The sequence below is a fragment of the Pipistrellus kuhlii genome, unplaced genomic scaffold (assembly GCF_014108245.1).
Source record: "Pipistrellus kuhlii isolate mPipKuh1 unplaced genomic scaffold, mPipKuh1.p scaffold_m20_p_1, whole genome shotgun sequence".
NCBI lineage: Eukaryota > Metazoa > Chordata > Mammalia > Chiroptera > Vespertilionidae > Pipistrellus > Pipistrellus kuhlii.
In genome coordinates this window covers 186,339,584-186,363,902 of record NW_023425404.1, presented here as the reverse complement: position 1 = coordinate 186,363,902, position 24,319 = coordinate 186,339,584, and the positions used below count along the sequence as shown (strand labels likewise).

General features: G+C 43.6%; 1 protein-coding gene across 4 annotated transcripts in view; it reads right to left on the bottom strand.

Moving 5' to 3' along the window:
• Nucleotides 1-316: 316 nt before the first annotated feature.
• The window catches only part of CCDC149 (coiled-coil domain containing 149), a 100,841-nt gene continuing 76,838 nt past the window's right edge, over nt 317-24,319 (bottom strand). For 2 of the 4 annotated variants that reach the window (XM_045573637.1, XM_036419339.2), the window contains 5 exons: nt 22,909-23,053; nt 14,507-14,583; nt 13,202-13,234; nt 9,936-10,052; nt 317-889 (listed from right to left, as the gene is read on the bottom strand). In XM_045573637.1, the coding sequence (XP_045429593.1) occupies nt 462-889; nt 9,936-10,052; nt 13,202-13,234; nt 14,507-14,583; nt 22,909-23,053 (800 nt within the window). In that variant the 3' untranslated portion in view covers nt 317-461. Of the gene's footprint in view, nt 890-7,350; nt 7,658-9,935; nt 10,053-13,201; nt 13,235-14,506; nt 14,584-22,908; nt 23,054-24,319 lie in introns of those variants that run through there. The other 2 variants (XM_036419378.2, XM_036419359.2) reach the window with 2 other exon arrangements.

Below are 24,319 nucleotides of genomic sequence, written 5' to 3'. Positions count from 1 at the left end.
CCCTCAGGACCCAAGATGCTCAGCGACACCTTCCTCTCCAGCCGTCTCGCCATGACGAAGACGGAGATCTGATTAAAAGCCCCATCGGTGGGAAGCCCTCCCATAATTTTGATGGACATGAAACGCTAATAAAAAACACATCTCTGATGACACCAAATGCTGACACAAGGAGGGATGCCGGGAACCAGCCATATGGCGGCCACAATGGCCCTGTTTGCAGCGGCGCATCCTCGGCAGGAGAGATGACACCGAGATGTGTGAGGACCCGCATTTAATAAACCACAGGGCGCTGGTATCACCGTCACCGGGACCTTCACAGTTTGCGGCAGGAGCGGTGTCTCTGCTCGCCGGCAGACTAGAGGGGTTCTGGGGGAAAGCAGCTTTGCAGAGCTGTTCTAGCAGTGCATCCTTTCCAGTCCCCGGTGCCACCCAGGTGTCCTCAGGCCACGTCCCGCCGCCCTTCATGTTTGCACGGTGCTCCTGGCACCTCCATCCTCTGGTGGCTCCTGGCCATCTTCCCCAGTGGGTGCTTCTTCGGCTGCTGTCTGGCTGGATGCCAAGGGGTCCTGGCAAGACCTGGACAGCTGCTGCTGCTCCGAAGGCAGGCCCGGCTGGGACAGTCCCTCCAGGGGACCCTCTCCCCTGAGCCCCACCGGTTCTGCAGATGCCTGCTCCCCTGTCAGTTTCGTGGCCTCCCTCCCAAGCCTGTGGCCTTCTTCCTCCACCGCAGGTAACGAGGGTGATGAAGGATGAAAGTGCTGGCGTCCGGGCCCGTGGCTCTGATTTGCTGGGGAGCTGACAGCCGCCCGCCCGGCGTCCTCCGGCGCTGTCAGCACCTCGGCAGCCGCACAGCTTTCATCTCCGTCTTGCTCTTGCGTCTGAGCCTCCCCTGGAACAGAGCGAGGACAGCATCAAGCCTCTGGCTGGAAGGCAGCCCTCACTCCCTCCCGAGCTCTCCCCACCTCCTCCCACTTGCATGGGGCCTCGGAGACAGACAGTGGTGCTCCTGGACCCCCCACTCCCCTTGCTGAAGGGGGACACTGGGCCCAAGTTCAAAGAGAAAGCAGCAGGCACTTGGGTGATGATGACTGTGTCACTGAGGCAGAGAAGGGGAGCACCAGGGCCATTTCGTAACCCATCCTGCCCAGACCCTCCCTACCTCCCGTGTCACTCTCTAGCCCTGGCCCCTTAAATTATTCGAGGACAAAGGTTTTATGCTCTTTAGAAGGGAAAAGGGATTCTGTCTGCCTTGGGGGGCACAGAAGTGCATTCTCCATCAGCCCCGCAGTCTTTGATGTAGACGCTGAAGTTTCCTCCATTTTAAATAAAACCATTATATGCAAAGGCAGCTTCAAGCTCCCTGTCCCCAGCTAACCTGCCCCTAAACCCCCTTCTCTGCACAACAGAAATTCTCCACCTGCATCTGGGTGGAGACAGGAGAGAGGAGGGTCCCCAAGAGCCGGTGTCAGGCTCCCATTTTCCTACTCACTGGCTTGGTGACCCAAGGACCTGTCTGGCCTCCTTCTGCCAGAACAAAATGAGGCAGGACTCTCCGAGGTCCCTTCCCAATCTAACAAGCAAAGGGGGCACTGCGTGACTGGGAAGCAGCTGGGGAGCGAGCTTTTGGGTTCCCAGAAGTGAGGTTTTCTTAGCCCAGGGGACACACAGGGATGAAACATATGGAAGAGGCTCGCTGCTGGGTGGGTGCCTCCAGGGGCGGGGGGCCTGGGAGCACTTCCTGGTCCCCCCAATGGAACCAGAGTCGAATCCCACCGCCACCAGGCCTAAAATGTATGCAGGTGCGCTTCAGGCTGGAACACCGGAGAACCGAGGGTGAACTATCGGAGGGTTAGAAGGAAGTAGACCTGTCTGAGCATGCATTTTCCTGTTAAAACCATCAGCTGGCGTCTTGTGAGTTTTAGGAGACATTTTGATTCCTTTCAAGTAGGTCCTTCCCAGGGTCCTACCTGGTCTGCCCTGCTCCGCCCTGCAGCCTCATTTCCCACAGTTCGCTGGCCTATAGCGTCCTTCTGTCCATTCTGCGCTGCCTTTCAGTCTGCCCGTACCATCTAGCTTCCTCCCTTTCTAAAGGGGATTATACAAGCTCACGCTTAGTAGGTGCTTTTCTGTGCTAGGCTTGGTGCTCAGCATTTTACACATTTACCTTATTCCAGAATATATGCAGGGATTTCACCTGACTTGTTCACAGTGCTTGGAACATTCTAAGCATTCAAGAATGTTAAAAAACAAACAAACAAAAAACAAAAAAAACCCCCTCTAGTCAGTTTGGCTCATTGGATAGAGCTTCGGAACCTTCGACTGAGGGTGGCAGGTTCAATTACAGTCAAAGACACATACCTGGGTTGCAGGTTTGATCCCTGCCCCCCTGGTCAGGATGCATGTGTGAAGCAACCAATTGTGTGTTTCTCTCACATCTATGTGTCTTTTCTAATCACTTTTCTCTTGCCAACAGCAACCACTATCATACGTCAGATGCCAAGGATGAGTTTTGCCTGGTCTTTGAACTTCAAATACTGAAATCATACTGTATGTTCTAGTTTGTGTCTGTACAGGGAGATAATAGGTATATGGTGACTTTTTAAGAATTATTTAAATTTTTGAGGATTATTTATATAATTTAGAAATGTTGCATATTTAAAAGTGCATAAATCTTGCCCTGGCCTGCTTGGCTCAGTGGATAGAGTGTCAGCCTGTGGACTGAAGGGTCTCAGGTTTGATTCTGGCCAAGGGCACATGCCTGGGTGGCGGGCTCAATCCCCAGTAGAGGGTGTGCAGGAGGCAGCCAATTAATGATTCTCTCTCATCATTGATGTTTCTAGCTCTTTTTCCTTCTCCCTTACTCTCTGATAAAGAAATAAATCAATAAAAAAATAAAAAATAAGTGTGCATAAATCTAAATAGATATAATCTAAAAAATAATGTATTTTAAAACATTTGAATTAAAATATGGCTTAGAATTTCTGCAACATGTACTAATATTATTATGTGTGTGATCCGTTTGCATCCTATCTAATAAAAGAGTAATATGCAAATTGACTATCAATCCAACACACAAGATGGCTGCCCCCATGTGGTCAAGGTGGCTGCCCCCATGTGGACACAAGATGGCCACCACAAGATGGCTGGCAAGGAAAGGTAGTTGTGTGCAATCAGGCTAGCAGGGGAGGACAGTTAGAGGGGGCAGGCCAGGCCTGCAAAGAAGGGCAGTTGGGGGGAGGGGACCAGACCTGCAGGGAAGGGCAATTGAGTGGGGGGAACCAGGCCTGCAGGGGAGGGCAGTTGGGGGGCCCACGCCAGCAGTGAGAGCAGTTGGGAAGGACCAGGCCTGCAGAGAAAGGCAGTTGGGGGCAACCAGGCTGACAGGGGTGGTTAGGGGACAACCAGGCTGGCAGGGGAGGAAAGTTAGGGCAATTGGGCCAACAGGGGAGCAATTAGGTGTCAATCAGGGTGGCAGGAGAGTGGTTAGGAGTGATCAGGCTGGCAGGCAGAAGCAGTTAGAAGCAATCAGGCAGGCATGCAGGCAAGCAGTTAGAAGTCAGCAGTCCTGGATTGTGAAAGGGATGTCCCAGATTGGAGAGGGTGCAGACTGGGCTGAGGGACACACACACACACACACACACACACACACACACACTGTGCACAAATTTTATGCCTAGGCCTCTAGTTTTAATATAATACATAAAGATATTTCTTAAGAATAGAAACAGTTGAAATAGAGTAAAAAACAAACAAACCCCACAACAATCACAAAGATCAATGAAACCAAAAGATGATTCCTTGAAAAGATAAATAAGATTGATAAATCTTTACCCACACTCATTAAGAAAAAAAAAAAAAGAGAGAGAGGATCTAAATAACTAAAAAAAGAAATGGAAGAGAAGTGACAACTGATACCATAGAAATATAAAAGATTATGAGAAAATACTACTAACAATTATATGCCAACAAATTGGACAATCTGAAAGAAATGGATAAATACCTAGAAACATACACTATTCCAAGACTGAATAAAAAAGAAACAAAATCTAAACAGACTGATTACAAGCAATAAAAATCAAAGCAGTAATAAAAAAACTCCCAACAAACCCAAGTCCTGGACAGATGCTTTCACAGATGAATTTTATCAAACATTCAAAGAAGAACTAACACCTATCCTTCTCAAATTATTCCAAAAATTCAAGAGAAGACTCCCAACCTCATTTTTATGAGGCCAGTATTATCTTGGTTCCAAAATTAGATGAAGACACTACAAAGAAAGAAAATTATAGGCCCATATCCCTGATGGACAGATACTAAAATCCTCAATAAAATATTAGCAAACCGAATTTAGCAATAAATTAAAAAGATCATACACCATAATCAAATGAGATTTATTCCTGACATACAAGGTTGGTTTAATATCTGCAAATCAATTCATGTGATACACCATTATTCTAATAATTATGTATGGTGCCAGGTAGGTACTTAGAATACTGAGGGGATTACTTTGTAAATTACACGATTATCTAGCTACTATGCTATACATGTAAAACTAATATAAAAAAATATTAAATGTCAACCATTATTGAAAAATAAATAATGGAATGTGCTTTGAGCTTCTAGTTATTTAATTTAAAAGCTGGATTTATTTATTTATTTATTTATTTTTTTTAGCATTTAGTTACTTAAAATAGTAACTAAATAGTATTTAGCTACTTTAAAGTTTTAAGAAACTTAAAAATGGCTGAACCCTTGGAAAAATACTCTGAGAAATTTTAGAAGAAATGAAATGTTGGTGAGATCAAATGGACCATAAGACTGAAATGAAGTCACTAAGGTGAAGAAGGGTGGGGCACAGTGAAGGAAGAGATGACTGTGGATAGAGTGGTGGCTATGAGAGCCAAACAGGGTGGCATCACTGGGGAAGACAATTGTGGGTCTCAGCCAGGGAGGTGTGACCGCCGTCTTCACACCCCATACCTGTCTAGTCCTTCTGATACACATTTGCTCCTCACCTTCAAAAGAAGCTGTTTTCTTTCTCTTCAGCCTTTTTGAGAAAAAGTCCCAGGGACAGAAATTCAACCCATCCACATTGCACTTTCTAAAGCGTGTACTTAGTCATGGATAACTATCATTCTCCTGAGAACTCAATGACCTCAGTAAGTACTGTACCTGAAAATGAGACCATTACTTATACTTACAATGAAACTCACAGTATAAATGAGTGACTAAAGCAAGCCTTGATTTAAAAGAAAGTCCAATCTGTTCAGCCAGGATAATTAGGTTAGTTCCTTATGGGTTCCTTTGCTTCTAGTCCCCTGCTCTAATCCAACCTGTTGGGAGAGGGGCCTTCCCTAAAGCTTTGCGACTCTACATGGGGTCCCTGGCCCGGCTGTGGTGCATCAGCTGGGAGCTTGTTCAAATGCAAGCTCTCAGGCCCCACCCCAGACCCACTGGTTCAGAATCTGCATTTTAACAAAATCCCAAGCAATCTGGGTGCACATTGCAGTTTGACAAATATTGTGAGCTTAAAACTCAAACCTGACCACGCCTTTCCCAGCTGTCAAAACTCCAGCCTGCCACAGCCACAGGACAAAACCCAGGCCATTAGTCTGAGATTCAAGGCCTTCAGTGACCCAACATCTATTGACCTTTCTGGCTGAATCTCAACTCTCCTTATAACCCTAGGCTCCAGCTACATGGAACCTTCACATCATCCCAGCTCTACCCACTGCACCTCTACTTAGGGGGTCTATGCTTTCATGACCATCACTCCTGTATGTATCCAGATGGCCACCTCCTCCATGAAGTCCATCTGATTAAATCTGGTCAGAAGTCATCCCCCCAATGTCCTAATCCCCACAAGGTTGTTTCTGGACTCCAAGAGAACATAGTACTTTTTATTACCATTGGATGATTGATTATCCATGTATAGTTAACTTATAAAACCCACCTGAGTTATCAAATCTTACCTGGTTAATTTTTTAACTTTGCCATTGTTCTATATAGAGGTTCAATAAATAGCTGGTTAAATGTTTGAATCTATGGACATATACTCGTGAATCAGTGGATATATTAGCATATTGATTGAAACATTATACATTAATAAAGCAATCCTCAAATTTATAGTGTTTGTTCCCAATTGTTGCTACCTGAAAAATTCTTAAAATGCATTTTCAGGGGGTAAAAAGAGAAAGATTTCTAACTCACATAAACATTCAGGTAGCCCAGGGAAGCAATTACATAATTTTCACACTAACAAATAAAAAATTTTATAGTGGCTTGTGCAGGGGACATGGGAAATACCGAGTCAAAATGAGCAAGTTTCCAGAACAGAGTGAGAAGCCTTATCCTGGAGGAGTAATAGTTAGTCTTTTCTGCAGCCACACTTCCCACCAGCTTGAGGTGAATAAACTCCTGGAAATCACTCTTATGATGTTACTTCTTCCAGGACACTTAACAGTATAATTCTAATGGCCCTGAAAAAATTAATTAACCTTACCAGTGAGAACCCTACCCCTACACCATTTGCAGTGTTTATACCATGGGTCAGGTTCATCTCCTCAGCCTTAATTTACATCTAAGTGAGGGGGGTCTAAATTACCGCAGGGGACTTTTGGTCGCTGGCACTTTGCCTTGTGCCATTTCTTTAGGTGACAGTCTGCTCAGAATCAACTGTGTGAATCCTTTTGAAAATGGCAAGCCTCTGAGATGAGCAGGGAGAACTTTTAAACTTTGATTCTTGGGTCTGGGGAGGGGAACAGCACTGTGGTCATCATCAGAGGTTGAAACGCAGCTGCAGAAGTGGATGGACAAGGCAGAAATCCTATCCTTTGGTTCTATTGGGGATTGTTTTCTGAGAAAGGCTAGCTTTTCAGAACCTCAGGACCTTAATATACATGGGCCAGCTCCAGGAGTGGCTTATGGGTCTGCAACAGATTTACCAAAACACTCCTTCCCTTTGTTTTTCCAACAGGTACATAAAAAATATACTCAAGCCACTGACAAAGAAAATTTGCTGAAAATGTCACAACTGTTGAGCCAAAACAAGGACCTTGGCTACTTGCCGTGGGAACAAAATCTTCCTTTCATTCTGTGATTCTGGGATGTTAATGCTGAAGTTGTGGGAATTCCATCTTCCCAGTGAGAACAGAGGCATAGCATTGCCATTTTCATACAAGAGAGATTTCTGAACTGGTCCAGAGTAGGAAAATATTATTATAAATAATAGTAATTATTCTGTGCTGTTTTAGCCAACAGAATTAGGGTCATTAATACTTATTAGTAACAATACACATATTAATAATGACGAGGCAGTCAACGGATACAAATGCATTATGACACAAATAGTGTGGAAAGAGAAATATATTTCCTCAAAAAAAAAATAAATAAATGAAGAAACAGTAGCTCTTTGAAGGAAAGATTGCTAGGTCCCTAAAAATGTGCTCCACACCCGCTCCATTGGCCCAATGGGGACATTTGTCTTCTTTTGTTAACCGGTCTCTGATGGGCTTTGTCCTCCGAGCGGGAGCTGCTTTCAGCTGGAATTAATCAGAGATGCTGCAGTGATGAGGAGGCCATCCCAGACATGACAGCCGCGACATAAATGCTTCCTTGTTCCACCGTGCTGGTGCAGGCCCGGCTGGAACAATGAGAGCTAATGATGAAACCCGGGAAGCGATCATTGTGAATCAGGCCATTACATATGCCTTCCTGGTGAAAATCAAGCCAGCCTCAGGCTCCCTTTCAGTGTAGCAGCCCGGGTCCCCCTGGGGGCTCAGCAGCCCAGAGCAGACAGAGGGCTTCGCTCTCCATGTGGATATCAGATGCTTGTAGGGAATGGCTACCAGCTAAGACATCTTCCGGACTGCACAGCAGGCCACACTATGTTTCAGACCAGCCTTGCAAATAGCCACGTGCTGCTGGGCTGGAAAAAGACCCAACCTTGCCTTCTGGCCAGTTGTGTGACCCACCCAGGTGAGGGGCTCTATCCAGGCGTTCTCTCTGCATGTGCATGGGGGACCACTCTTGAAATCCCAGGCCTGTCCTAGCTCCTATTCTTACTGTCCTGGCACTAGGATGAGTGATTAGCACAGGCTTCAAAACACAGCTGTCCAGATGTGTGCGTGAGCTTGTGGAGCTCATCTGCCCCGAAGACTTGTAATCAATAAAACACAGTTGCTGCTTTCAGGGTAGTTTGTTATACAAATAGCTGACTGGTTCAGCTGGTTAGTACAGTTTGATGGAAGCACAGTTTTCATATCAGAGAAACCTAAGTACGATTAGAAAGGCAGGCCAGGCCAGGTTGCAGAGCTGTGACTTTAAGTGGAAGATAGCTGAGAGCCACTTGAGAGTTCTGGGAAGGGTGCGAGCAGGATGGAAATCAGTGCTCCAGAGGCTTCATGTTAAAGCAGCAGGATGAAGATGGGATGAAGACAAGAGAGTCTGGGAGGCAGGAAACCTAGGATGGAAGCGCTGCCGAGGAGGTAAAGTGGGCCTAAGGTGGTAGGAATGGAGGTACAGAAACTCTGAAGAAAGGTATGGCTAAATACTAGGAGTGGACTGGGAAGGAAAGTTGACAGTGGTCAATGATGGCTCTAAGGTTTCAAGCCTGGAGAGCTGCTGAGAGGGAAACAACAAAGGGAGGAGGCAGGAAGAGTTGGGGGTGTCAAACTTGAGGAGTCCAGGGAGTATTTCGGTGGGAAAGATTGAGCTTTGGGAAACGTGGGACTGTAACTCTGTAAAGGGACCTGGGTGTGGGGACAATTTTGAGAGTATTTTCATAGAGGTGATGGCCAAAGGCATGGTTCTGAGCAAGAGAAGATAGAGAGGAAATGTAGATGTTCATGAAAGGATCTTGACACCGCATGCAAGGTGTATTAGTCAGGTACTGCTGTGTAACAAATTACTTCAAAACTTAGCAGCTTAAGTCTCAGGAGCCTGGGAGAAGTTTATCTGGGTGGTTCTAGCTAATGGCTTTTAATAGGGTTGAATGCCAAATGTTGTCATCTGAAGGCTTGACGAGGCCTGGAGAAACTGCCTCCAGGGTGGCTTCTCACATGGCTGATGCTGGTGGCTTCAGCTCCACACCACGTGACTAGCATAAAGGGCTGCTTGAGTACCCTCCTGACATAGCAGCCAGCTTTCTCCAGAGTGAATAATCCAAACAGAGAGAGAGAGCAAGGCAAACACTAAATGTCTTTTATGACCTAGCCTGGGGAGTTACATACTATCACTTCTACTGTATTCTGTACAATACAGTTCAAACCTGACACAGTGCAAGAGAGGACCACCGTAGGTCATAAATACCAGCAGATCAAGCGGGGCCATTTTGGAAGCTGGCAACCACACTGGAAATGGAGGAAGAAGACAGGCCAAACTTAGAAAGCTGTGAAGGATAGTTGATGTGAAGGACAGAAACAAGGCTGCCACATGGGAAGAGATCTACCCTCATACCTGCTGATTCCTCTGGCACCCTAAATGGTCCCCTTCAGAACACCCTGCCTCCAGAAAGTGTGCCTGGAGGTAGATACAATTTTTTCTCCATGCAACTGATTCCCAGGTCACCTACCATGTGCCAGGCAATGTGCCAAGATTTCCCTGAGGTTGGCACTTATATGTAGGAAGACTGAGGCTGAACTTACTAGCCCACAGCCAATACAACGTGAGACTGGAATAGAAATCCAAGCTGTTCAACACACTGAGCCCTCACTCTTACCCTCTGTGCCACCATCCAGAGAGTGCAGAGCCTGCATTTTTTTTTTGGCTGGAAACTCCAAACAAGATGAACCCATGGGAGTAACAAGAAAGGATAAGAAAGAAACATAAGAAATGACCCAGCAGTGCCACAAAGATGGACGGGACTGAGGTCCACTGAGCTCTCTTCTGTCCCAGACACAGGCCAAGCAAGGACCAAGAAGTCGAGGTGTGCTTACCGTCCTTGGGGTTCACTTGGTCCTCAGGGTGCTTCTCGGCGAACTTCAGCAGTGGGGACCTGGACCTCTGAGTGGTGGGGAGAGTGGCGTCACTGAACATTATGGTGTCCTTTCCCCCTGTCGTGGAGAAGGGGAAAATGGACATATTAGTCCTCAATGGAGTTGCTGCTGCTTTCAACCCTGCCCCTATGGTGGACTGGCCTTTAATAAGGCACCTTCTTCAGTCATAGGTAACACTGGGAAGGGCAATGGAGAGCAGGTGCTTTCTCTCATGTGAGGACAAGGAATAGCTGTCTATGAGTCCTGAGAGTCTGCTCAGGGCATAGATGCCCACAAACACCTATATGTTAGCTGAAAACTGAGTGACACTGATCAGAGTGAGTTAATAACAATAACAACAGCATCACCTTGCTTTGGAACCGCCCTACAGTATTTGTGATCTGGACTATATCACTTGCTAGCTGTGCAACTTCTGTTCTTTGAGCCACAGAACCCTCATCTGTTAAATAAGGGCAAATAATAGCACCCACCTCACTAGGTGGTTTTGATGAATTATTGTAATTCACATCAAGCTCGTAGGCATTCAGTCAGCACTGGGTAAATGCCACCTATTCAAATTATTACTTTAGAAGGCACTTCCATAGCACTGTCATAGACACTCTATCTGATTTAATTTGATTTGGTCATTAAGATTGAAAAATAACTCTGTCATAAGTCAGGCAGTATCAGGTTCTTCAAATTACCATAGCCACTAGTAAACTTTCACTTAGAACATATAGTCCCAGACCAGCTGCAACCTTGGATCGATTTGTATGAACTCCCTAAGTGGACAGAGAAAATTTGAAGCAGAGAGGAGGAGGAAAGGGAAACCATCACAACTCTATTCTCAAGGTTAGCTATGGAGGGAGGAGCAAGGAAGTCTGACTTTGAAAGTGAGCACCTTGAACACAGACACAAAAGGTGTGGACAGAAAATGATGCTGCCACAGCAGTGAAGACAGATTCAAAGATCTTTCTTAGGAGAATCTGGTTCTGTGGTTCCTAACTCAGTCCAGATTCCATCTATATTAACTACAGTGAGCTCTAATCTGATGGCCTGCTGTTGCAGTTTCCCTTTGGTTTGTAGGACTGAAGGATGAGGAGTGGGCAAGGAACCCACCAACTAGAGTCAAACCACAACTACTGGAGAAGGTTCCATTGAACTGGCGTTTGGACTTCTGGAAGCCTCCCTGATTCCTTCTAACACAACATCCCTCATCTCCTTCTCTAAAATTGACCAAGAACTTCTCCACGTTAAGCTGATGCTTAACGTGGAGAAGAAAGAATTAAATGAAAAACTCCAAGAGCCAGGCTCAATTCTTGCCATATTTGTTCTGGCTTATCGTGTCTCTTTCTAGAGTATTAACACACACAGGGCACCTCCTTTCTGAGCTCCCCAAGCACCATTCTCCACACAGAGGCCAGCACAGAGCTGGGAGAATGAGGCTTCCAGGAAGGGGCTGGGAGGGCAGATGGTCATTCCTTCTGGAGGGGTGTAGTCAATAGGGCCAACCCACACTCTGGCTTCCTCACAATAACCCATACCTTTTCCACATCTCAGAGATGGGATACACAGTGTGGAATATGCTTTGCTATCCAGATGACTCCTCCACAGGCTGTGACATTTGTCAGACTTGTCTACTTCAAAGCAAGATCACAAGTTTGCCCTCACTCTAACATCAAGAGCTACATACGGTTGACTGAGAGAGTGGAGAAGGAAGGAGAAGAGAGTCAAAGAAACATCACAGCATGTTCCATGCCCTACAGTAATTCTGCCTTGTAGCAACAAGTGGTTGGCTCTTTCACCGCTTGTCTTTGGTGTCTCAAAAGAGACTGTCCTGACTTTTGACTTTCTCTTCTCCAATCCAACTTGCTTTGTGAACCATTCCTCATCTGAACTACCCATGGTCTCTTCTCTGAATTGTATTTCCTAGGACAGGTGGCATATGAAATGATGAGCTGAACACCTGGGTTCTAACACCGGCTACTGTGGTCTCATGTATCATCTAACTTTCTGTGTTCCTTAAGAAACCTTCCTTACCTAAAATGAGGGGATTAGACTAGCACAGGAAAGAGGAAAATGTTTTTTCTCACATGTCAACTCTGACCAAAGGTGGCTTCCTGGAAAACCAACAGTGGAAGGCTGTTCTGAGGGCCACACGTGAGATCATCAAAGAAGAGCAATGATATTGATTAGCAATGTCTGCCACTACCATGGGAATGGGTGTGGTGTATATACACCATGTATCTTAGTATTGGTCATCTTTGAACATTTTGCTCTCCACTGTCCTTCCAGGGCTAGTATTCAGTGACACCTCATACACCAACATCTTTACCTAAAGCACTGAATTATATGCCATTTCCCTCTTTCTTCTCACTTCTTGATGTACATCCCTCTTGCATCTGTAATGGGACTGTGGGTTCTTGGAGCAGGTGAGGGGCATCTCTAGAATGGCTGGTACAGAACTAAACTCACAAATTGATGCCCAAAAAGGTATCAACAGATTGAAGGGCTGATTTACTGGAGGAAACCCTGATAATTTCAAGACAATGGTGAATAAGAGAGCTAGCAACTCTCTGAAACCATTGAGACTCAGTTCCCTCCTTCTGGCTGAAACATCATGATTTGGCTCCCACTTGGGGAAAGAAAGAGGAAGAGAAAGAAGAGGAGAAGGAAGAGGAAGGATGAAAAGGTAGGAAAAAAGAAGAGAATGACCAGGAGGAGAAGGAAGAGGAGGGAGAAAGAACATACTGCTTTTTGTTTCATAATTAGAGTCATAAACCAATGGTGCCATAACACAATGAGCAGGCAGAGGGACTGGTCTGATTTATGCTGGAAAAGGCCCACCCCTTACTCTCACACGGCTTTGAGAAGGATCATAAGGTGCTGCTTCCTTGTAACATCCTTCATCGCTGTGCCAGGGCCATGCTGTTCCACTGGGAAATGGCCATTCTTTTCCCCGCCCTCCCACTTTGTATCTATGTGGAAGCCAGAGATGAGAACTAACATGGCCATAGCATAAAATCCATTCAGCGGGGTTCCTCAAAGCTAATTTCACCATTTAATATTTGCTTTGTGTTAATTAAATTCTCCATTTCAATGGACTGTGCTAATCAGGGAAGTGCAAGCATACATAGAGAATGCATTTCTATTTATTTACATGCGGGGCAGATACTTATGCACTAATGATATTAGCCACAAACACAGAAATGTCGAATGGAACGTACTCCCAAATCCTACTGAAACGTTGTAGCTCAGGCCTTTAGGCAGCAAAAGGAAGGAAAGAGACAATTGTTATCACACAATAGCCATTCGAACCTAGACCAAACATCACCAGAAAGAGAAAAATCCTCAGCATTCATTGTTATTCAACTCACAGCTTTTTACATAAGTTGTAGAAATAAAACATTGTGAAATTTCACTAAGTCATTTGAAGAGGGGGTGGGAAATCCAAACTTGAGTACAAGCACAGAAATAGCAATCTGACTGCACAAATAAACGACAAATGTGCCCGGCTGTGTTGAAATTCAATGCAATAAAAGAAAGGGCCTTCAAAGAAGATAAGGTTTTAACCGCTTCAAAAGGTTCTTGTGCAAAATGGATCATTCAAATCCCCAGGATGGCACTCGCCACTAATTAGTTTTGTTAGGTCTTTTGACATCAAGTTCAAGGAATCGCTGCTCAAAATTCCAATTTATGAAACACACTTCCAGGCGACCTAAGGCAGCAATTCAGATTTACATTAACAAACATGCTGTTGTTCGTATCCCTGTGGCAATGTTCATTCCCCGGACGTTATAGGGAAGCAACAGATAGGAATCAAGGGTAGAGGAAACTAGCTTGTGTAGAAAGGTTAAGTAACTAAAAATATATGTACAACGTGGCTTCTAGGGACAGAGGAGGCGATGGAAAATGGTAAGTACAAGTTTCTGGGATGTATAAAGGAAAAGGGGGAAGAGCTGACTGAGGCCAATGAAGGGGTTTTGCTACCAAGACAAGCAGAATAAATACAGACAGTTAATACTGTGTACAACTTCGAAAAAAAAATCCCCACAGGAAATTTTGATCTTCAAGCTACGTTAAAAATGGGATGGGCGAAGAGAGGATAAGGAGGTTGGTAAAGTGCATGAGGGTTAGAATATTTGTTTTTTTCTTATTTTCACTTTTAGGGTTTATGATTAAATTGAACAAATCTTTATAAGACACCTATGGTGACAAAAATGAAGCAATTTACTCTATTCACAAAGTTTACAAAAAACGTATAGCCACATGGAGAGACTGTTTCAGATTTATGTTAGCGAAACTTCATAGTTATGTAGATGAGAACCTGCATATGCATTGTACTTTACTGATTTCCCTCCAAAATGATGGTTTCTAAGTTTCAAGCGCTTGTAGATTTCTCAGCACTTATCTTAGAATACAAGGACATTGAAAAGGTAGAATCTTCTTTGCAAATTATGAGAGCACTTCCTTTTTTTTAAAAAAAAAGAAAGAAAAGAAAAGAAAAACAAGTTTTATAATGTACTGCTTACCTGGAAGACTCCACAAACCAGAAACTTCCAGAGTTCTTAATTTTTTCTCCAGTTCAGCCACCCGATTCCCTAGGATTCTGGAAAATGGGAGAATATTGCAGCAGACAGATTAGTAGGCATCTCATCAGCTCACAAGCTTATGAGCAGGCTACTTGGGAAACTCACTAGTACACTAATAAAAAATATTTTGAGATTAAACATACATGCTAAAAAATGGAATACACACACATACACACACGCACACACATGCACCTCTATTGAAATAACATATAAAGTGCATAATTTTTTAAAATATTAAAATGTTGCCATTGAAGTGATTCCTCTCCCAAAAAGGTAGTTTCTCTGAGAAGCTAAACAATTATCCAGCCATTGCCCAAACATCTTACAGAATTTCTATTTAGGAATTGCTCATTGCTAAAAATGACTACTTATTTTGAATACCCTTAGTAGTATCATACCTTGAATCTTTGAAGGTAGATCTGAGTTTTGGAAACAATCAAGTCTAACAAATACCATGCATGAATATACTTGGTAATGTTGCTTTGAGTCAATAAAATAATAATATCTGCCCTTTTAGAACTAACCTATGTTGGACTGATGACTTGCTATCTAGCATAATGCCTGGTAGATGCTCAAAAATGTATTTGATTAAATAAATGCTTTTCTCATGACTTGTAATTATCAATGTAGAGAATCCTATATAATAAAAGGCTAATATGCAAATTGACTAATATGCGGAACGACCTGTCACTAGGATGCACATTGACCACCAGGAGGCAGATGCTCAGTACAGGAGCTGGCCCCTGGTAGTCAGCGTGCTCCCACAGGGGAAGAGCCACTGAGCCAGAAGCCAGGCTCACAGCTGGCCTTGGGCTCACGGATGGCGACTGCAGTGGTGGTGGCAGGAGCCTCTACTGCCTCCGAGACAGCGAGGCAGCACTAAAGAATGGGCATCAGCCATCAGTGGAACACCAACCTCCCCAACCCACTCTTTCTCCTCTCCCTCTCCCTCCCCCTCTCCCCTCCCTCCCCCCCCCCCCCCCCCCCCCCCCCCCGGCTCCCGGACTAAGCGAGGGTGCAGGCTGGGCTGAGGGACTTCTAGTTTAAAGATATAAACATTTCTAAAGAACTCTCAGTGATTGCAAAAATCACTAGAATCATGATATTGCTTCCCAAGGTGACCATTCTGACTCACTGATATGTGAATTCTGGAATGAGTATTTGAATTAGACTACACTACTTACCCGGAAGTCAAACTTTGTATATATATGCATGGAAAGACATAAATGTGGGCATATATTTCCCCTCCTTTACACAAAATTAAATATGTTGGGAAATAATTAGATAGTCATCTAAAACTTCAGTCACTTCCCATTGGTCTGGAAATTGAAAAAAGTCTTTATTGGAGAATATTCATGGCACTGCTGTGCTAAAATTATGCAGAAATGTCCCTTAATAGCAAAGTTTCAGTTCTTTTCAACAGGAGAATTCAGAACAGCAGAATTGTTCTCCCAGCTCTTTATATTCCAGAGATAGCTGCGCACACCCACATATACAGAGACATGAATATGTATATATCTGCACATATATATGGCTTTGAATTCATCCTTATTTTATCTAAATCAACTTACAGCATCTTAATTAATATTCCCCCTGAGTTCATGAAAAACTCTTTGATATTCCTATGTGTGGTTTTTCTTCATCTGGGTACTTAGAGCTTTTCTTTGCCTCTTTTTCTTAAGTCTTAAATTCTGCATAGTCTTGATCAATTACTTTCTATTTTCACTCCAATTGTTGGGTTTATTCTGCTTTCATGACTCTGACCCTTCAATAAACACCATTCTTGGTAATCTCATTTTCAATATTTTGCTCAGGCCTTGTGATCCAAGCTCCCTTTTCACCAGCTGATGGGTTTGAGATGCAATCTCAGCCGTGTTCAAGTTGACGCCTGTTTCTTAACGAGATCAGATCATCTGTATGTGGCTTCCTCTTGGAAACAAACAATAAGGCTTAACTCTTCCCTGGACACTGAGGGAGGCCTACAGGGCAACGTTGGAAGGCGTGGTGGAGAGACATTTGGCTGTATTTTTTCTGATGTTCCTAGAGAATAGCCATGTCTCCCAGAAATGGAGTGAGGTGAATTTGCTGGTGTCCCCAACAATCTACTTCCTAAGTTTGTCAGTGGTGACTGCTTTTATGGCCTGGCACTGGCATCTGATGCAGGGCTGCAGGCAGTAAAATGGACCCAGTGGGAGTTGTGGTAGTAGTGACAGTGTCAATAGCAATAGCAACTGCAATACTGTTAACACAAACAGCAAAACTAACCTTTCCCGAGTTCTGGACATGAATTGGGATCCATGTTGAACACCTACCAGACTTGCATTGTCTTATCAGACCTGACAAAACCCCTGCAATGCACATTGTGTTTTTTGTTTGTTTATTTGTTTGTTTGTTTTATTCTTATTTTATACATGTGGTCCCTAAGGAACAGAGAGGTAACCAACTTGCCTAAGGATGCAAAGTTCATCTAAAAAATCTGTCTTTTCATAACACTCAGTGCTCTTACCCACCATACTCTACTCCACCCACTAGAAAACAGAGGCATTAGAAGTTAGTTAACTTGACCAAAACCAAACAACTGGTGATGAGTCTGGATTTGAACCTGTCAACCCATGGTCATTGGCACCAATTCCAAAGATAAGAGGAACCCCAATTTGGGGTGAAGAAGGAAAGTTTATTTAGTGCAAACAGCTCAAGAGCAATAGAGCAGAGCTCTGAGGCTGCCCCACGTCCTGGAGCCTCTTCAGCTCTGCAGCTCTGCTCCAATCACGGAAATGGGTTTCTGTAGTCTTCCCTGAAAAGTGTGCTCCCTAATACAATGCTAATTTTATATAGACAGAAGTCCCCACCTCTGGTTTCTGGTCCCTGATTAGTTCATTGTCATGCAAATGAGGATGCTAAATCAATCCTTGGTTTGATTGGTCCAAAAGCACTGTCCTGATTGGTCAGAATAGAGCTGCTCTGATTGGTCAGAGTTGTGCAGCTCCGATTGGCTGGGGAAAGCCTCAGTCCTTTGACATGGGCCGCCAGGAACTCCTTTATAAGGTCTGGCTCAGATGGTAGGAACACAGTGTAGGCAGAAAGACAGTTGAGTGCAGAGGCAGACATTTTAATGCAGAGGCTTCTCTCCGAAGTGCAGCTTTTGTGGGAGGCCCCAGTGCAAAAAATGGCTACTAGATTCCTGTGTTTTTTTTTTGTTTTGTTTTGATTTTTGTTTTTGTTTTTTTATAATTTGAGCCTAGTTAGCCTCCAGGAGCTCTTTTAGTTCTTCAGGTTCACAAACTTAAGCCTCAGTTTGCCTCTGAAGTGCATACTGTTAACCAATACCCAGTAATGGCAATGGGAAACAAGATTTCTTATGTCTGGAGCAAATTCTCATTAAAACTGTTTATAATGAAATATGGATGTAACCACAGCTGACTTGCCAAATATAAACCCAAGATGCTTCAAATGACAAAGAGGGACCTCCTGATTGGCTTGACACTGAAAGAATATGGCAGGTGGTCTACTGAACGGCATGATGCAGCCCAGGAAGAGAAAAGGGCTATTTGGGTCTTAATAGCTGGCTGTATTTATAGACAGAGATGGTGGAAGTAAGAGCAGGGTCCATTTGATTCAGTTTGACCAAGTCAACAAATGATTACTGAGGCCATAGGGGCTAATGAAGAGAAGCAGACCCTATCCTTGTATTTGAGGGACTAAGAGCCTGGTGGGAGACAGACACACAGATGTGAGCAGGCACGTGCAGTGCCAGTGGAAAGCTTTAATAACAGTTGATATTTATCAATCACGTGTTCTGTACCAGATATTACCCTAAGCACTGCACAGTAATTATCTCAATCCCTTGCCACAACCAATGAGGCAGCACTTACTATCCTAATTTTGTAGATGTGGGAACTAAGATCCAGGAGGTCAACTAATATGCCGGGGTGACACAGCTGTTAAGTGAAGGGGCCTGGAAATGCACAAGTCCTTCAGTAGAACTGTACAGCAGAAGCGAAGAGTGAATGAAAGATGAATCCAGAGAGGCTTGTAGGGACCAAGATTTAATTATCTTGTTGCCATATTGACAATGTTAAGACTTATACACCGGGGAGATATTGAAGGGTATTAAGCATAGAAGTAGCATAATGAGGTTTAGGAAAAGTATTCTTGATGCAGCTTTGAGAAGGGACTGGAAAAAACCCAGTTAGAAAGTTGTTGTCCAGGTCGGTGACGATGGTGGCCTGAAACAAGCCAATGGGGATGCAGGGAAGCCAAAGGAATGAGGCAACAAGCAGGAGGCAGCTGAGGAGTGTGAGGCAGCTACAGCATCTCCATCTGGACTTGTGGGAGAGAGGCAAGATCTGGGAGTGCAGAGATGAGAGTGTAGCCTGGGGGAATGGATCTGCTCACCAACAGCATGGGAGAATTCAGAAGAACAGGGGACTAGACCGTCTCCTGCGTAAGGCAAGAAAGGACCAGAGAAGCACATGTGGAGACAGAGGACAGCTAGGGCAATGTGGGGCCTCAGAAGCCAAGGGAAGAGAGTTCCAGGTGTGATGGTGTGATGAGTGTTGTCTTATTCTAGAAGTGGTCATACTTCTAAGTGAAAGTTTAGAGGAGGTCACTTAGAGAGTGTGCCGGACCTAGAGAGATGTTTCAGTGGAGGCAATGAAATTCAGAACCCAAGTGACAGGCTTGAGACAAGAGCAGACTATGAAAACATTGAGGCAGTGACTTTAGATGACTCTCCAAGGAGTTGAGCAGAGGATAGAAGACAGCCAGGGCAGTAGCTCAAGGCTAAACAGGCTGGAGAGAAGATTTTTTTATTTTATTTTATTTTTTGTAAGATAGGGGAAATTTTAAACAAAATGTATAATTAGCTACAGTTTGTTTTAAGATGGGGAGATTTCTGCATATGCCCACATAATAGTCTAGGTCAGTGGTCTGAAAACTCATTAGTCAACAGAGCCAAATATCAACAGTACAACGATTGAAATTTCTTTTGAGAGCCAAATTTTTTTAAACTTAAACTTCTTCTAACACTACTTCTTCAAAATAGACTAGCCCAGGCCATGGTATTTTGTGGAAGAGCCACACTCAAGGGGCCAAAGAGCCAAATGTGGCTCAAGAGCCGCAGTTGGCCAACCACGTGTCTAGAAAAATCCTCAAGATGTCAAGACTCTGCATTTTCAGTAGCAGTTTCTGATAATAACAACATCAGAGGAGATCTACAAAGACGGAACTAACTCAAGAACTTGCCACCACTGTGCCTCTCTCCTTGCTTTCTGGACAACACAGGGAAGAGAGATCCCTGTGTGAGGGTCCTTGGGGAGAGTTGGGACCTGAAGCAGCCAGCAAGGGGCGGTGGCTCTCCTCAGACATGGAGATGACCCTGCCCCCCAGCTCCACCCAGGCAACCTTTTGAATCTTTGCTCTGATCCATGATAGCTCATGCTGCTACAAAGATCCTGAATGTCTAAGCTACCCTGTTTCCCCGAAAATAAGACAGTGTCTTATATTAATTTTTTCTCCCAAAGTTGCACGAGGTCTTATTTTCAAGGGATGTCTTATCTTTCCATGTGCTAGGTCTTATTTTCGAAGGATGTCTTATTTTCAGGCAAACACGGTATTTACCATTGGCCAGCGAAGGAGAAGAGCAGTGAACAGTTTTAGGCACAGCAGGAAGGGTAGTGAAAGGCCAGTGTGTCTTCATAAATTCACCACCACCCCCATCCCACCACCCCACACTGGCAAAGTGATGGCTTGTTGAGAAGGCCTGGAGAACTAACAGTGGTGTTCCATGGAACAGTACTCTAACATCTGCCTCTTCTATTAATGCTTTGCTGTCTGTCTATAAGACAAGTAAACCTCATCTCTTCTGTAGCAATCAGACAACTGCCAACTCTTTGGCAACAAACACCTCAAGCAAAATGCCTAGTAATTGGACGTCCTCTCAAAATGTAAAGTCCTGGTTTTGTTATCAATTCTTCAAGATGGTACCCACTGCACTTTCTCAAGGGGTGGGCGATAACCGTCAGTCATTGGGGAAGACACTTCCTGGACAGGGTATCTTTATTCATTCATATAATGCTCCCCCAAAACAAAGCTATCTTGTTACTTTAGTTACAAAACCCTAAATTATGGGGAATAACAGCAAGGAGACAAAATTCACATTCTATTCTTAGCCCACACTGCATTTGTTGTTTAGTGTGGTTTTTTTACATGCTCCCAAATAAAACATTTATCAAAAGCATGAAGTTTAAGACCTTCTTAGTGTTAAAAAATGGCACATTAGGTACTCTATGTACTGATGTGAAGCAATCTTCAAGATCTATTGTTATGGGCAAAGTGCAGAACAGTGAAAAACTTTAAAAATACATATACTAGCTACTATTTATTAAAAAATGAGAGAGAATACCTAGACAAATACACATGAGCTTTTTTGTATATCTATATAAATGTATTCTGCACTTGCTTATATATGCATGCTTGGGAAGGATCCTAAGAAATGAGGAATGGAGGTTTCTTCCAGGAAGGGGAACTAGGTCGCTAAGAGACAATAGTAGTTTGGAGATACAGTAAGTCCTAACTTAACGTCCTCAATAGAGTCTTTAAGTCTTTGACTTTAAGCAAAGTGACGTATAAGAAAACCAGTTTTATCATAGGCTGATTGATATAAACAAGAGTTACGTGCCTTTTCAACACAGCAACATTATACTGAAATAACACCGAATGAATTGATGTTATACAAGGACCTGCTGTGTATTGTTGTTTAACCTTTTATTCTTTAAAAAAAATATATATATATATATATATATATATATATATATATTTTTTTTATTGATTTCAAGAGAGACAGAAAGATCAATGATGAGAGAGAATCATTGATGGGCTGCCTCCTGCACACCCCCTACTGGGGATCAAGCCCACAACCTAGCCGTGTGCCTGACTGAGAATCAAACAGTGACCTCCTGGTTCAATATTCAACCACTGAGTAACACTGGCTGGGCTGTTTAAACTTTTACATGTGAACCACGAAATGGTTCAAAAAAAATGAAATAGTTAAAAATGAAGAGGTACAAAATGCAAACGTTAGTCTTTCTCAAAAGAGATGGCAACCCATAGGGAATCCATAGGGACGCATTAGGAAATCAACCTGTAAGAGAGGCGGAGTGTCAGGTCAACAGCAATGTGGAACTCTGCAGGGTTCTGCCTGAGAAAAGAGGATTCGTGCCTGTTCTAGGATATTCCCATTCCTTCTCCCTCCCCTTAGAATTATCTGCATTTCAGCCTCTAGCTGTTTCACTCCTTGGTTAAGATTTCTTTAAAAAGAATCTTTGAAATGACTTTTGTCAATAAATTACCCTTGTCATTCTTTGAGATTGCCCAGACTCCCTCCACTGCTCTCTGCCTTCTTTTATATATATCTTAATCTCCTGTGCGATCTTCCCTTCCTTTCCATCTCCTCTTTTTCTCTGTTTTGTTTTTACAATACTCTCAATCATTTTCCAGGGCCTGACTCCCTCCCCTGTCCCTTCCCTTCTTGCTGGAAGCCCAGCTTTTCATTGCTGCTCTCTTCCTTCACCCCTTCATTTGGCCTCTGGGTGTAGGTCTTATAAGCAGGTCCAGCTACATAATTGGCAGGGCCCAGTGCAAAATGAAAATGGGGAGCCCCCTTGCTGAACAATAATTAAGAATTTCAACATGGAGACAGGATCGACAGACCCCGTGCAGGGCCCTCCTGAGCACGAGTGCTGACAAGCACGGGGCGGGGTTTGCAGTGCTTGCTGCTTTAATTTACTGTTTATTCACTGTTCTCTGAACACTTTCAGTTTTGTTTCTGTCATCTCTAATGGCTACTTCAACTTGCTTGATTTTGCCCAGCACAGTCAGTATGTTTATAATAACCAAAGAAAACATTCTGTTTTAATTGTCACTCTTTCTTGCTATATTGTTTGCTGATCCTAACGTGTGACTCCTTTGTAGCCACATCTGCCTTTGAGAGAATGCTTGGCTGTTCCTGCCATTCAAAGCCCCTCAAAGGTAAAAATGGCTCCCAGGAGTTATCTCCCGTAAAGGAGACCTGGTGGACAGGTAGGCTGAGTTACCTGGGCGAGTGTACTACCAAAAACATAATTTAATATGCAGTGCTCAGGGGTAGGTCAGGATAAGTATTCAATAAGCAGTGGCCAGTATTATGTGCTTGCTTGACTTCAGCAGAGGCATAGTTCCAGTTTAAGGAGATTCCTTCCAGATTGAAGAGTTCTCACCCACTCCCCTTAAGTTATGTGGTCCCACCTGTTGCCATCACCTCACATCTCTCCTGCCGATCCCCACGCGACGGCCCAGCCACCTACTTGTTGGTCTGCCTCTGGTGTTGGATGACCATGTTTTTCTCATGGATCGTTTCTAGCAGGGCCGTCGCCAGAGATTTCAGATCAGAAATGGACTGCGGTGTCGCTGGCAGACTGCACCCGTGGTCCTCCGATAGCAGATCCTGGACTAGGTGGGACAGGACAGGGACAACTCAGACTTAAGGTCACCTGGAACCCTGGAGTGCAGACCAATGTCAGCTCCTCCTGGACACTGACAACTTGCTTGATTGCCTCTGCTTGCTGCTGGGATGCATTGAAGAGTCCACTTTGCGGTTCAAAAGTACAACAGAATGAAATTCAGCGTGTGGGTTAAACAGGAAGGCGGAAGTCCTCATAGATTCCTAGCAACAGCTTTTAAAAGGAGAACCATCTGCTGCACTTGTCCAGTATTTTAAAATTTCAAAGATACATTCCTATTGACTAACTTATTTGAGAATTAAAATGAACAACAATAAAAAAAATCCACCTGGAAAGCAGCATTTGTCCTCATTTCATGGACAGGAAAGCAAAGTGCAGATGGATTCAAAACATTGGCTGAAGGCCACGCAGCCACGCTAATGACAATGCCTCTAGTCCTGACCGCCTTCCTGTACGTCAGAGTTTCCCAGGGTGTGTACCTTTAGTCCTTTAGTCGCAAGATAATGTGGGAGGCTAGTTAAACTACAAAATATATTCTGTATATGCACAGTTTTAGAATGGATAGATAGATGAAGGGTTTACATAAAAAGTCAATGACTACTTGTACTCCCACCAGACAGAAAAATAGTCTATATCACTTTATGTTTTTGTGTGTATTTTTTCACATATTAGCATAGTTTAATTATTTTAGCCAACTGAAAACTAAATTTACATATAAAACGTAAAATTAATATGATTATTTGTTAAGAGGCTCCATGTTAACTTAATTAAAATAATATGATTTATTAAATTAATATGACTATTGTTGTTTTTTAATCTTCATTGTTGAAAGGATCACATGGGTCCTCCTTTCCCCCTCATTAACCTCTTCCCTGACCCTAAAGCCTTCACTATCCCACTGTCTGTGTCTATGGGTTTACTATATGATTTTGAACAACATTGCTATATGCCTATATATACATATACTAATTCGTAGATTTTTCTTCAAAAATGGGCAAAAAGCTCTGCTCTTTTCACTTAACTTGATATCTTATCCTGAGTATCTCCTTTAACTTAGTAGTTCATATACAGATCTATAATAAATAAATGTTGTTTCCAATGTTTTTTATTATAACTAACGTAGGAAGAACTTTCTTAAAGCAAAATGTCTGCATAGTTCTCTAGTTTAAGGCATCTCATAATAGGTTGCCTAACACTTATTTGCAAAGGTTGCTCAGATTTGCTGCTTGGCGGTGATGATTGAGTGTGGCTGACA